The sequence below is a fragment of the Nipponia nippon genome, unplaced genomic scaffold, assembly GCF_047370975.1.
Source record: "Nipponia nippon isolate SJK-2023a ecotype South Korea unplaced genomic scaffold, ASM4737097v1 scaffold_2, whole genome shotgun sequence".
NCBI classification, from domain to species: Eukaryota; Metazoa; Chordata; class Aves; order Pelecaniformes; family Threskiornithidae; genus Nipponia; species Nipponia nippon.
In genome coordinates this window covers 106,752,157-106,767,235 of record NW_028262336.1, presented here as the reverse complement: position 1 = coordinate 106,767,235, position 15,079 = coordinate 106,752,157, and the positions used below count along the sequence as shown (strand labels likewise).

Here is a 15,079-nt window from a genome sequence, read left to right as displayed (position 1 = left end):
TTTTCTTGATGTGACATTTCAAATGTGTGTAATTTACAATACTGATACTTACTAGAATGCATAGTGATTCCTTTTGTTTATTTAAAGGAAACCTTCCTGATCCAGGGAAAGCTCAAGATTTCATGAAAAAGTTCACACAAGTTCTAGAAGATGATGAAAAAATAAGAAGTCAATTAGAAATGCTTGTTAGCCCAACATGTTCTTGCAAACAGGCTGAAGGATGTGTGGTAAGAAATGCTCTTAAAAAAAGGTGAATATTTTTGGAACTGAATTGATTATGAATTTAATTGAAACTTATATTACAGAGGGAAATAACAAAGAAGTTGGGCAATCCAAAACAACCAACAAATCCTTTCCTGGAAATGATAAAGTTTCTTCTTGAGAGAATTGCTCCTGTGCACATTGATACTGAATCCATCAGGTATTTTTGTGTGTGTGTGTGTGTGTGTGTGTGTTGTTGGCCATAGATCACGTGTTGGAAATCAGGGGTTCTGATTTCAGCTTTAAGCACAAGCAGTAATGGATTGAGCGGGTGCAGTTTAAGGCCTGGTGACCTGCAGTATTTTCTTCTGCTTCCTTTTGCTTAGGGTTTTTTTGTCTCCCATTCAGAATGTAGCCGCACAAACAATGGATTTGTCGTTCAGCACAGCTGGGACAACCTGCCAGTAGAAATGGATCTGTTGCTGGTGGGGGAAGTTTGGTTTGTGACTGGTTGACTTATTTATAAAAGAAACTTCTGCCCATGGCTATTCAAAAACTTCATTAAAGCTTTCCACCCGGAATATTAGCTCATAGTGACATAAACAGTAATTTAACTGGGGAAGTAAAGATTGTGGTGATGAGGCATCAAGACTTTAAGGAAGATTAAGTCAATGAAGTTATGGGGAGGGGAAGTAATTGCTGAAATGGCTTTTTTAAAAGCTGTATTTGAGATATGTGGTACCTTATTAGAGACAACTAGTTCTAAATACTGGTAAATTCTTATCTGTTAATTCCAACTATAGTAATTGATTTTTTTAAGTACTTGAGTGTTTCACTTTCTGCCTGTCACATATACAATGTAATGGAGCCACTGATATTTCACTTAAAAATCTGTTTCAGAAGCATTATTCTTAACATGATTTTTCTTTTGATCTTGGATGAAGTACAATATGTAGCTAGATTTTTACTTTAAATTTGAAAATGCATTTTTTTCAAATTCACAGAAGCAATATAAAATGTATATTTAAACTAATATTTACATGTGGCACTAAGTTGTAATACTTGTTTCACAATTTACCTACTGACTGACCACCGTACTGTATACAAGGAAAAAAAAAGTAGTAAAAAAAAAAAAAAGCACGTATTTTTAGTTTTGCCACAGGATTGGTCTTCTGTCATTGTAAATTTTCACTAAACTTCTGCTTCATTTTTGAGACTGTCAGACTGTTTGGGTTTTTTAATAGATGGTCATTTTTGTCCAATTGGGGCAGAAAAAAGAAATTGGAAGTCTGTCTAGGAGGTCTCTCCCTTGATTTGCTACCAGGGGTTTTTTTGGTGTTTTTTTTGTTGTTGTTGTTTGGTTTGGTGTTTGTTTTTTTTGTGGGTGTTTTGGTTTGGTTTTTTTCACTATAAATATTGTTTATAGGATGTACTGAAGGAATATTATGAATATTGTTCAGCCCTTGGTAGGGAAGCTGCCTGTACCACTTGTTAATAGGATCATTTGGATAATCACCATTTCCCTTCCTAGGGTACAGTGTAAGAAAAAAACCAAGTATTACTGTCAAGGTCAAATATACAGGAGATAAGTCTTAAATCTTTCATCAACTATTAGAACAGCTGTTTAATTTTTTTTTTTCTCTCTTGGTTATAGACTAAACATTATAAACAGTTATTCTCCATCAATTGCTAAGAATCTATAGCAGCTAGTAACCTCAGCATAATTCTTGCCTGAATTTGTTGCTTGTAATGCTCAAATTTGTTTTCTTATTTTGGTCATCCTTCTGGAGTAATGTGTATATAATAGTTCTTAATTCATGATGGATAAACATTTTTGAACTTAATGCTTCATAAGCTTTGATGTAGATGGGAGATGAGGGCAACCAGATCATGTATGTAGTTGACTTACATTTGTTTTATAACAAGCTTATGTTTTATGTTTTAAATAAGTTTATTTACTAGGCTTATATCTTAACTTAGGTAAACAGTCATACAAGGTGGAATTGCAGTAAATGCAAGGCCATGTTTTTGTTTTCCTCTTCAGTGCCCTTATCAAGCAAGTAAACAAGTCTATAGATGGAACAGCTGATGATGAAGATGAGGGTGTACCTACTGACCAGGCAATCAGAGCAGGTCTTGAATTGCTTAAGGCAAGTATACTCCTGGTGGTCAGTCAGCTTGTGTATCAGTACAACACTGTGGTTCCCCTGAGTTCCTCATAAATTGGTGTCTTATCTATTTCAGCTGTGTGTAATCTTTGAGACTCAGTTAACAGCAAACCCCATCAAGATGCGTTTCTGGGGACATTGTACAAAATTTATTACTCTGCTCTCCCTTTTTCCTCAGAGGAAAAGGGCTGATCATTGTATTATCTACAAGTAGCTCTATAAGTGTGAAACTTTTAAAATGCAACTACATAGGGCTTTTTGTTTCACTTAGTGGTTTTAGCCTAAAGTCTTTGATAGAGACTATGTAGTGTTACCTTTGCCTGTACTTGCACAGAAAGGTACTCGTGCCATAGTACCACCTCACTTAATGATAGTGTTGGGAGTAGTCCAACTGTGGGTTGGCTTCAGATGCCTCAAAATCTAAAGAACTCCGATGCAGAAGTTTTCAGAATACCTTAGATCAACTAAGGGTCTATTAGATTCATCTGAGAGTATGTGATTCTTTAGGCAGGTGTGCATGTTTAGACAAAAGTGCAAAAAAACAGTAACACAAAGGTGAATCTGAGTAAGAATGAATCATGTCAAGAAGGACTGTATATTTGAAAGAAGGCTCCCAGGTCAGTATTTACATATTCATATGAACTAGCATGACACATTTAAGGAAGAGAAGTAAGATTATCCTGAAGCAAGTGGTCTGTACATCATGAGAAGAATCCAGAAAGGACAAGTATAGGAGTCTGGAAAAGGGAATACCATACAATGAAGCGGGGAGGAAGGTAGCTTGGTGAAAGTAGAAAACTGCACGTGAAGAAGTTCCTAGATTTTTAGGATGTTTTTTTTTCCATGGGTCAGAATGTTATACGGAAAGAGGCTGATAATCAATAGCCACTTAAAAATGAAGAGAAGGCAAACTTTCAGAGAGGATCAAATGAGGATTTTTTTTTCTTAACATGGGAGGACTGTCATACTTGAAGACAGAGTCCAAGAATCTGAAGGAAAGGTACAGAATCTGGTAAGCTGCTAAGCTGCTGTGGAAAGCTTGAGGGATTAGAGACCCTATGGGGTACGTCTATATCGCTATATTAGAGTGAGAAACTTTGCTTCAGAGCACAACCAGTTGTTCCACTTAGCAAACAAGCATGAAGTCTGGGAACACACAAGCTAGATTCCTTTTAGAGAAACAAAATCAGGAGATGGGCTTCAGAAGCACATGTTGTGTTGCAATGGCTAAAGTGAGTTCAGTCAGTCTAGAAATACTCTGAAGTAAAACCCCTGAAATAGGAATATTGCTTCCTTATCAGTTTTGTTTCTCTTAAGAGCTGCTTCTGCTGTAACCCAGTGCTTGCTAATGTAGATGTAGCCACTGAGAAGTACATGTTCACAATAAAAGGAGAAGAAATTGAGAGTGGAGAAATAAGTTAAAACTGATGAGATCATGTCTAAAGACAGAGACATTTAGGAGGCACTAAAAAAAAAGTCAGAAAAACAGAAATGTGGATCATGTGACAAAACCAGGCAGAGTATTATAAATATTCCAGTATGGCAGTGGAAAATGACTTTTGATGGAATGTTCTATATAAGTGGACCTTTAAAAAATATTAATATGGCTTTCATCTTATTTTGGCAGGTCCTTTCATTTACACACCCTATCTCATTTCATTCAGCTGAAACTTTTGAATCTCTCCTTGCTTGCTTGAAAATGGATGATGAAAAAGTGGCAGAAGCTGCGTTACAAATTTTCAAAAACACGGGAAGTAAAATTGAAGAAGATTTTCCTCATATACGATCGTAAGTTGTATATCCTACTCTGTTTGAGTAGTGTTCTTTGCTATATGGGATTTTGGAAGTTCTCATTCTTCCTTTTGCATGCTGTAGCATTATCCTGCATTCTTTTTGAAGAAAGTATTACTTCAGGTAGAACAGGAGAGAGATTTGAATGACTTTAAAATGCAGTGCTTTTCGAAGAATGGAAGCAAAATGAATATATCCAAAGTATTGACAGCTGATATGTCACCAATACTACTATAATTTTTATCATTGCTCCTCAGAATTACTTATGTTTTTTCCTAAATTAAATACATGGCAACTTAAAAACATTCTTTGCAGTTCAATGGGGATCCGTAGACAAGAATATTTCCAAAAGAGCATTTAGTAACTTCTGCGGATAAAATGTTTGTTTTGCCATGTGATGTTTTGTCAACAAAAACAAGTTTTGTTTTGTTTTGTTTTTTTTTTTACTTGACAGCCATGTAAATAACCCCCTTTTTTGTTTTTTTCTTTCTTTGAAGAAATTGCCAAAACCAGGAGAGTTAGCACTTTCGCAGAGATGATGTTTTGTTCTAAATATGTATATCTGTACTTTTTTGCTAGCTTGATATTTTGGTAGATTTTCAATTTGTGAAAAGGTACTTATCTCTTTTTTTTTTTTCCCCCCTCTCCAAGTGCTTTGCTTCCAGTGTTGCATCATAAAGCTAAAAAGGGACCCCCTCGTCAAGCCAAGTATGCTATTCACTGCATCCATGCAATATTTTCCAGCAAAGAAACACAATTTGCACAGATATTTGAGGTAAAATTAAAATTTTTAAGTTACTTTTTATTAATCTTTTATATTGCATAGGTAAACTAAGGGATGTGGCAATCTATATGGTGAGTTGTATCAACTTTAGCAAATATATTTTTCCCCTTTCCCTTTGTTCTCATACAGTTTGGCTTGAAAAATGGTAGTGGAGGGTGTGTTTTAATATCCCATGATCCATCATGTTTGGGGTTATGTATTTTAACAGATGATTGAGTAAAATTAAGTGTTGAACTGTCTGCTAGAACCATGAACTGTTCATGGAAAGAGGAATCATACACCACTCCTCACCCCTGTTGGGACTGGCCCACAGTATTTAAATGGTTACAGAAATTATGGAAAACTGAATTATGGCAGAGACTATTTAAATAGATTTTATAGTTATAACTGCAAGTGTACTTTTTAATTAGTGCCCATCAGCCTTTTATCTTGAAGCCTGAATCATAGTCCATTACTGAAGTTGCCATCTTGAGATGTAGTATGCCCACTTCTTCAACAAGAAAATATGCTTTTTAATCCATTGTTTCCCAAACGGTCCTGCTTGAGCTGCCACTTCTTGAACTACCCAGATGTAATAAACAGTTTGTCTTTCTTCTTGACTTTTCTTTTGATTTGTAGGGGACTTGTAGGGTTGGTGAATGTGTCTTTAAATCTAAATAGTCATTAGTTCTTTTAAAATTGTATTTCTGAAATAGAAATAGACATGGACAGCTTGGTTCAGAACTCTCACCCCCCTCTCCCCAATAAGACACAGATTATATCAGTAATGCCTGAATTTGTTGCCTTTATTCTAGCCACTGCATAAAAGTCTGGATCCAAGCAATTTTGAGCATCTCATTACACCGTTGGTTACTATTGGCCATATAGCCATGCTAGCACCTGATCAATTTGCTGCCCCTTTGAAATCTTTGGTTGCCACTTTCATTGTGAAAGATTTGCTAATGAATGATAGGGTAAGTATTCTTAAAACCCCGTATTAAAATTCCTCTTCTCCTGTAGTATGATACTCAGCAAGTACTTGTGAAAATTTTTGGCTTGTTGGTGGTTCTTTTTGCATATGGTTGTCCTTGGATTTGCACGTATGCTGTTTGACTCAACTGAAAACGCAGTACAGGAAAGGAGATAGTACTAATTTGGTAGTTCTTACAAAAGTGACAAGCTGTATAGCACAGCATTTGATCACTCATGACTTGTCTTTTGTTAAAAACAGGAAAATTGAAATTGAAAATTGTTATTGACTTCACTCACTTAGTCTCTTGTCTTGAGCAAGCAAGTTGTGATTTTTTTTTTTTGTAGGAAGTATAAAGCATTTGAAACTAAAATATACTGTTTAAATGGAAGACTGAATTTTAATTTTTCTAATACTTCTGTATTGATAGTGATTATAAAGTGAAAAAATAACTTGTGCATTGTCAGCCATTGTTTAGGGAAAGACTTACTGTCTAAAACTATGTGCTTGAGGTTCCAATCTCCTGGATATGGAAACTGGAAATTATTTTCAAGGCAATAGCTATTACACTCTAAAGCAATTACACTCTAAATTACACTCTAAAGCAATAGTTTTCAGGTAACAACAACAACAAAAACCCCTTTACTACTGTTAAATTTGCTGATACTTGAATAGTGAGGTAAGAACAGTATCTCACTTCTGGAATGGTTACTTCCATAAAATACAGAAGGTGTAAAGCTAACCAGTGAGTGCTGCTGTATTGTTCTCGGAAGCAAACTGGAAAGAGGAGGTTACAGCAGGTTTCGCTGAAGAGTAACAGAAGTGTAACAAAATGTAACATTTGGTTTAGCTTCCAGGAAAAAAGACAACAAAACTTTGGGTCCCGGATGAAGAAGTGTCTCCTGAAACACTTGTTAAAGTAAGTAGCACTTGCTATATTTCATAGAATCATAGGATCGTTTAGGCTGGAAAAGACCTTTAAGATCATCAAGTCCAACCATTAACCTAGCACTGCCAAGTCCACCACTAAACCATGTCCCTAAGCACCACATCTACCCGTCTCTTAAATACCTCCAGGGATGGGGACTCCACCACTTCCCTGGGCAGCTTGGTCCAGTGCCATTTCTTATTACTTTCCATTTTCTTATGATTGTGTGTATATTATGTAATAAAGTTAAATATCTGGATTTCTAAAACTGTCAACTGCTTTCCTCTGTTTCCTTGTCACCTTTCTAAAACTAAAAAAGAAGTATTTTAAAATTGAGGATATTATCAGAATACATATTTTTGGATTGCCAGAAGAAAAGAATTTGCTTTTGGGAGCATCTACTTTTTTTACTTTTGTAAATAAATTTACATATACACTTTATTGAATTTTTATTATAGCTTATTATAGGCTTAGGTTTGGTGTGCAACACTTATGTATTCCAGGTATTGTCACAGTTAAAGTAAAATTATTTTTTTCCCTTCTGTTTAAGATAGGAGTTAAATACCATAGAGACTTTGTTTAAGTCTTCCCTTTTTCTTTTGAATTTTTAGGACATTCCAAGAAACTTTCAGTGCTGTTTTAGAATAAAGAAAAAATTGTTCTTGGATTTGTCAGTTTCCTCAAATGAATAAATGTGTTACGTTGGTTACATTGCTTTTCTCTGTGTACAATGTGTATTAGAGAAAAACCTAGATTTAAAAAAAAAGAAAAAAAAAAAAGACTTTAAAATGGTTGGGTTTTTTTTTTTTATTTCAAAACATCATCTGAAGCTTTTTTTTTTTGAGTAAGTTTATTATTATGGTTTCTGGGGTTGGTAATAGATATTCTCGCTCAGTTTTTCACTCAATCAGAAATAGACTTATACTGTGGAAAACACATCCTATGTCTGTATTTGTTTTTAAATGCCCTTTCTTCAGAACAGGAATAGATTATGCTTTCACATTTTCTTTCAGAATTAGAAAGATGCATGTGCTTTGTAGCATGCTGTTTCTAAGTTAATTATAGCAGTCATTTAATTTCCAATGCCTTTTGAATAAAGTTGCTCTGATGGTTTTAAGAAGTTCTTTGCCTTCTCTCTTGAAGTTGTTAAGCTCTTTGTAGCATAATACCTCCTTCTCTGATGGTTTAATAAGTACTTTGGTTTCCAGCTTGGTACAGAACTCATTACTGGAAATGCTCAGTTGTGTTTGGAGTTGATTTCTTAGCTTTTTATTCGTTTGACTACAGCAAGAATTTTTTTCATATTTGTGCAATTCCGTAGTTACACAGTACACTCCAAAAACTGTTAAAAGAATGCATGTTTGCTTTGATTTAATGAACTGCTAGTTGAAACTAAACATGATTTCACTTCGGTGATTATACATGTAACTTGAAGTAGTAAATATTAATTGTTTTTCTTAATTTTTTTAATGATTCGTGAAGCTGTAGTATCTCTCTAAAATGCATTTTGGTGTTTATAAAACTTATCAATTGACTTATAGAAAATCTTAAGGCAACTTAGAGTTGAAGCCAATCCTGAAAGCTCTAAGAAGCGTTTATTGGCAAGTGAAAACAGGTTATTGTGAAAATTGATCTGCAAATTTAATTAGCATTTATTACCACTGAGAAGCCTATATTTAATGAATGCTGCAGGCCATACCGTTAGTTTATAAACTAATCTCTCTGACAGTGTATTTTTTTTTTACTCTGGTTTTAAAAGCCTTTTTTCAAAGGCTCTCTTTGTAACGTAACTGTATAATATAGATGAAAATCCTAGAACTTAATCTGAAGGGACCATTGTGATCAGTTTGTTACATGGAATAGATCAACTGTACGATGAGCTTCATTTGGTGATATTGTGAATGTTTATATAAAAGTTATTAGAACTGCCATTTCCATTAAGAAGAAAATTTGATGTTACTGTGTACAAAAAGTGCTAGCTTCCTTCCCACCATACCTTAGTTTTTCCAAAGCTTTTGTGTTTTGAACCTCAGAGTTTGGTGTTTTGTTGGTCCCGCTCCCCGCCCCCCCCCCTCCCCCGCCGCCGCCACGCAAGGATGTCTGCTTGATTCAGATGAGCATTTTCATTTTGCTGTAAGAGGATACTCCTCTTTCTGCTTTTTTATCATCTCTGCTTGCATATAAAAGGAGAATGAAAGGGCAAAGGGATTCAAATACTAAACCAAACTTAATCTTCAAATTTATGCTTTATTTTCACTAAAGAAATGTGTGAAATTATTCAGTGTTTCATGATAGCTGCTGGATTCTGCATACTTTTAGAAGCTTGCCTCAAAACACTTGATGTTTCCATTGGCAAAAGACAAGTTATCCTAAGTAACAAGCTTTGAGGCTTTTCTTTAAATAGCCATGAAAGAAACATTCTTTTCCAGGATGAGTTATCTTAATAGAGGTTGATACTCTAACAGTCAGAATATCTATGAAGTGTTTTTTTAATTTACATGTCTGAAATAAATTTAAACGCAAATATTACTTATATAAATAAAGAATATATAGGGATTGTTTAAGCACAGGAATTATAGGAATATAGAAAGATGAAAATGTGTTCTGCTTTTTGATCCAGTAATGTTTTCTTAATTCCACAATGTTTAATAGATGTAAGGTCAATTAAGATAATGTTTTCATAAGACAAAATATGTGATTGCTTAGTGGAAGAAACCATTCAAACTTCAACTAAATGTTGTATGATTTTTGTTTGCTGTAATAAATGCTTGAGACTTCAAGTGAAAAGTTGCTGTCTGGTCAGAGTACGTCTAGTTATCTTTCAGTATTTAAATGATGTTTTGCAGCCTTGACAGGCTTATGTTTGTAGCAGTAAAAAGCACTTGAGAAAATAGTGTGTGATTAAATGAAGATAAAGATTATTTTAAAAATGAGGCTTGTGGTGTGATTTGACTTGTGCATATCAAATTTTTTTTTCAGATTCAGGCCATCAAGATGATGGTTCGATGGTTGCTAGGAATGAAGAACAACCACAGCAAGTCAGGAACTTCTACTCTGAGGTTGCTAACAACAATACTACACAGTGATGGAGATTTAACAGAGCAGGGGAAAATAAGGTATGTAACAGAGGGTAACATTTTGATGTCTGTGATGATGCAGTGGGGAGAGTTTTAGTCAAAGTAGTACTTAAACTATTCTGTTAGACTGCTTAACAGTTTATACATCTTACTGTGTAAGAACTAATGGTAAGCTTGGCTGGATTCCTTCATAAGTTTGCTGAGTCTCAGTTTTCTTAACACTGTAGATATAGCTGTATTTTAATGGTTTTATCTTCTTGGTTTTGTTGTCTTTTTTCTATCTCTTTCTTCAAAGAGTCATTACTCATATTGCAAAAATAAACTGTCTAATTTCATCTTTCCCACTGAAAATTGGTTTTAATTTTTTATGCAGCTTGCTCTTCCTGATGTACCAATTGTTGTGTATGCCAAAGGCCGATAGGCAGGCTTTCTAATAAAAAATAATAGCATGTTGCAGTAAACCAGGTGGGAATAGCTTGTACATAAGACCTTTCTGCTTGAATGCAGACTTTAATCTCTTGAGGCCTCTAAAGTGAAAGGAAGAGGGAAATGTGTAAAAAGGATTAAGACTCAATAAATAATTTACCTTTTAGGTCATTGTTAGACAACTTACTTGTTTTTCTGGGTATCTTCTTAATCCTCTGTGGTAAGGGAGGTGACAAGCTGTCAGCCACTATTGCTTCCCAAACATTGAAAATTTATGTCTGCAAAAGCCATTAGGGGCATGGGTGGATTGTGCCAGTAGGAGTGAAAAGGCTTTAATTTTGGGGTAGAGTTTAATGTTATACAGTGATTATGCAGATAGAACCTACGTTGTGTATGCAAAATTGTAAACCTGAGAATTGTATAGTATGCTACCTTTGTAGCAACTCTGTAGTCTTTCTTAAAGTTCCTTGTAAATAATTGTTTCATAGTTTTAAATTCTGTAATATGACCATTCATGGCAGATGCTAGGGAGTTAAGTGGCAGTAAGTTGTTAGCTTTTCAGCATAACTGCTCAGAGCATATTGTTGGCTTATCCAGTAGTTTGTGAATATACCAGTTCTGTAGGTCCTGTGTGTTTTCATGCTTGGAGTGATGATTCCTTACTGTGCATGTTTTAGAAACTTAATTTTCCCACTGTTTTTGTACTCAAAAACTATAAATAATAATAGAAACTGTATATAACGATGTAGTCAGTTCTCCATTATTAAAGTTAATGGAAGGCTGGGGATACTTTTAGGGGATGGAGAATGCTGCAATGACATGTGAGGTTTCTCTGTGTTAAAGGCAACCTTTCGACCCCAGAGCTTAGAGCTGTGCCGGGGATGGATGATAAGCCAACTGAGATCTTATGGGTTAGGATTAAAGAGCAAACTGGTATGGGTGACATTGTGGGTGTCTGCTGTAGGCCCCTTGACCAGGAAGAGTAAGTGGATGAGGCCCTCTATGAACAGCTAGAACCAACTTCATGTTTGCAGGCCTTGGCCCTCATGGGGGACTTCAACCACTCCAATACCTGCTGGAGGAGCAACACAGCAGCACATAAACAATCTGGGTACTTCCTGGAGAGCATTAATGACAACTTCCTGACACAAGTAATAGAGGAGCCAATGAGGAGAGGTGCTCTGCTGGACCTCATACTCACCAACAAGGAGGGACTTGTTTGGGGGTGTGAAGGTTGAAGGCAGCCTTGGCTATAATGACCATAAGATGGTGGAGTTCAGAATTCTGAGGGCAGCAAGGAAGGCAAAAAGCAAGATCACAGTGCTGGACTTCAGGAGAACGGACTTGGGCCTCTTCGATGATCTGCTTAGTACAGTCCCATTGGATAAGGCCCTGGAGGGAAGAGAGACCCAAGAACGTAGTTAGTTAGTATTCAAGGATTATCTCCTCTAAGCTCAACAGTGGTCAAAGCAGAAGGCCAGGCAAATACTTCAGCAGACCTGTGTGGATGAGCAAGGAGCTCCTGGCAAAACTCAAACACAAAAGGAGGGATTGAAAGCAGCCCTGTGGAGAAGGACTTGGGGGTACTGGTGGATGAAAAGCTGGAGCTGGAGACCAAGGGAAAATCTGGAGCAAGGAAGACATACCCTTGGGGAAGAAGATCAGGTTAGAGAATACTTAAGCAAACTGGACATGCATAAGTCCATGATCCTTGATGGGATGCACCCATGAGTGTTGAGGGAGCTGGCAGATGTCATTGTGAGGCCACTCCTTGAATGATTGTGGTGATTGGTAGAGGTGCCTGAAGACTGGAGGAAAGCAAATGTCCCTCCTCTCTTCAAAAAGGACAGGAAGGAGGACCCAGAGAACTAACTACAGGCCAGTCAGCCTCACCTCGATCCCTGAGAAGGTGATGGAGCACCTGGGCTCTCCCCAGTACAAGAGAGATGTGGAGCTACTGGAATGAGCCCACCATAGGGCCACAAAGATGCTTAAGGAATTGGACAATCTGATGGATGAGGAAAGGCTGAGAGAGCTGGGTGTTCAGCCTAGGGAAGAAAAGGCTCAGTGGAGATCTCGTAAGTCTGTATAAATAACTGAACAGAAGGTGTAAAGAAGATGGAGTCAGGCTCTTCTTAGTGGTGTGCAGTGACAGGACGAGAGCCAATGGGCACAAACTGAAATACAGGAGGTTCTGTCTGAACACAAGGAAACACTTTTTCACTGTGAGGGTGACTGAGCACTGGCACAGGTTGTCCAGAGAGGTTGTGGAGTTTACATCCTTAGAGATCTTAAAAAGCCATATGGACACTGTCCTGGGCAGCTTGCTCTTGGTGACCCTGCCTGAGCAGAGGCATTAGGCTACGTGACCTGTAGAGGTCCCTTCTGACTGTAACTATTCTGTGATTCCCAGTATTGCATTTTGGGAAGGCTCCAAGCTGCAACTAGGGCAGGTCTCCTTTTCTCTGTGTGAGCTATACCGCCTATGCTTTCAAAACTTGAAGCAGAGGAGATGATGTTTCAGGTGCATTAGTTCTGCACTAGAGCTTGCTGGTATCTCGCTGACACTTCCTGACCTTTATTCTTCACCCTTTGAGAACGCAATGAGGTATCTTCTTTCTGGCAGTGCTTACTGCTTCCCTGCTGTGCTCCTTCCAAATTAGGGCAAGCTTTGGAAAGAGTAAAATTGTCTGTTCAGTACAGGACACAATCTTTTAAACTGTACTTGATCTCATGTCATTCTGTGTAGAGTCAATCTTTGTGTTTGTCTTGCATTTGTCTTTTGAACAGTCTACAATTTGCTAAAGGTAATTGAATTAACTGAAAATGGCAGGGTTTAGGAGCCATTTGATCTCATGTAGGCCATTGGTCATGTTGTAATCATCTTGGTGGTGTTGTCCTCATTAGCCATAAAAATGACTCTGTGCCTATGCCTCTTTAAATCTACAAACTGTATTGCTCAATGAGAGTGTGAGGGAATGGGATTTTTTTAAATTTCAAAGCATAGTTCAGCCTAGAGTGTCAGGTGAAGGCAAGGTCCTGCTTGGAAAACAAATAAACAAATCCCTACTCTTGTTCATCCTTCTCACTTTGAAGTAGTGGGATTGATGACTTTGTTGAATTGCTTTGCGATGTTAGCACATGTAGGTCAAACTCACCAGTGTCAGATTTTTTTAATACTGAATTTTGTCAATAAACAATATCTCAACTGTCCTCTCCAGGTCTTTATTTTTCATTTCATCAGTCATAAACAGTCCTACAAATCTAAAAATCAGGATGGTACTAATTTTCTATTTGTGGTTAGGTAAAATAGCTAAGTTGAATCTTGCATGGCTTTGTAGTAGGATTTTAATTTTAATCTATACTAAGCATAAAATGAGATTATTTCAGTATCAGAGGAAACTAGCTGTTGCTGAAAGTATTGATATTAGATATGAACCTGAATTGAGATTTTTCTGAGATGCTATCTGCATTGTCCTTAAACTGAAGCTTACCAAGAGAAAATTACTTAAAAACTTTGGAGTTTAGAGCTTCGTGGTTCTGTGCTATAGATAATTTGCTACACCATCTGATATGTAACATTTTCAGAGGTTGTATTCAAAAGACACTTTTTATTCCATGAAACACGGAAAACGCTTAGAAAATTAGACATTGGCATTTATCCTCTGGAGTAGAAGAAAAAATGTTAACTGCTAGTTTGTAAAGTGAGAAAAGATGATTATGCACCAGATATGTTTTCAAGATGCGTTTATTTGGATTATTTTTGTGCAGCCCACCACCTTAATTAAGTCTGTGTTTTGTATTTGATAACATCTTTCCATGTGGTTGTGCTTTTGTTCTCATTTCAAACATCTGGTCTTCAGCAATAGTAATAGCACTCCAGGAAACAAATGTCCAGGTCCATCTTGTATGTCTTAGAGAGCTTCAGATAGGACAGTGGTATCTTTGGTACTAATTTTCAAAATTATTAGAAATAATCAAAAACTGCAGTTATATCATACAGAAGCTTTTATTTCAGCCCTAATAATTGTGTGTTTTGGGATAATGCAGATCAGAAAGCTTTTGGCTATAACAATTTGATCAAAAATAAATCCTCGATTAAGAGTTTCTTCTGAGAGAATCCTTTTGGGGAATAAGACAGATCTGATTTTCATCTTCAGCTGTAAGAATGATATTCACAGCTGACACTGTCGTCCTTTTCCTTCCCACAGCGTGCACACATGGTTGTGGGTATTTCTGTGATACCCATACTCTATAAAGATTTGGCCAACTTTTATGTGAAATATCTTTGATTCAATTTTCAGAATTAAATGTTATCACTACCAAAGCTGAGGAAGATGGAAAGTTCTTAATTTTATCTTTTCCTTTAGCTCAATCACTCTGTACTTGTAAGTCATTATTGCTCAGTTGTCACTGAAGTGCAAAAATTGAATCTTTATTGGGTTCACTTATCACAGTAGACGCAATTTAAAGTGAAATTTAGCATTTAAGAACTAGACGTTATCATGTTAATCTTCATGCCTTGTCTGAAAGTTAGTGTAGCTTTTGTCCTGTCACTTGGTTGCTCGTGATCTATTTGGGTTTTTTGGAAATGTTGTAGTTTCCATAAAATACTGAGGTGTTTATAAAGCCTGATTAGATAAATGTTAAGGTTTAAGCTCTTTAGTAGGTATTTTTATCATGCAGTCTGTGTTTAATAATATCTTTTTATCTCATTCTTTAAATGCTTTGTACAGTTTTCATGATAATGGATTT

The 15,079-nt window shown here is 36.4% G+C and overlaps 1 protein-coding gene across 3 annotated transcripts in view; it reads left to right on the top strand.

The window, feature by feature from the left end:
• PDS5B (PDS5 cohesin associated factor B) overlaps positions 1 to 15,079 on the top strand; it is a 117,586-nt gene that overhangs the window by 69,704 nt on the left and 32,803 nt on the right. For all 3 annotated transcript variants that reach the window (XM_087758218.1, XM_087758219.1, XM_087758220.1), the window contains exons 16-23: positions 88 to 227; positions 306 to 421; positions 2,246 to 2,351; positions 3,997 to 4,157; positions 4,812 to 4,935; positions 5,739 to 5,897; positions 6,744 to 6,812; positions 9,801 to 9,937. In XM_087758218.1, the coding sequence (XP_087614344.1) occupies positions 88 to 227; positions 306 to 421; positions 2,246 to 2,351; positions 3,997 to 4,157; positions 4,812 to 4,935; positions 5,739 to 5,897; positions 6,744 to 6,812; positions 9,801 to 9,937 (1,012 nt within the window). The remainder of the gene's footprint in view (positions 1 to 87; positions 228 to 305; positions 422 to 2,245; positions 2,352 to 3,996; positions 4,158 to 4,811; positions 4,936 to 5,738; positions 5,898 to 6,743; positions 6,813 to 9,800; positions 9,938 to 15,079) is intronic.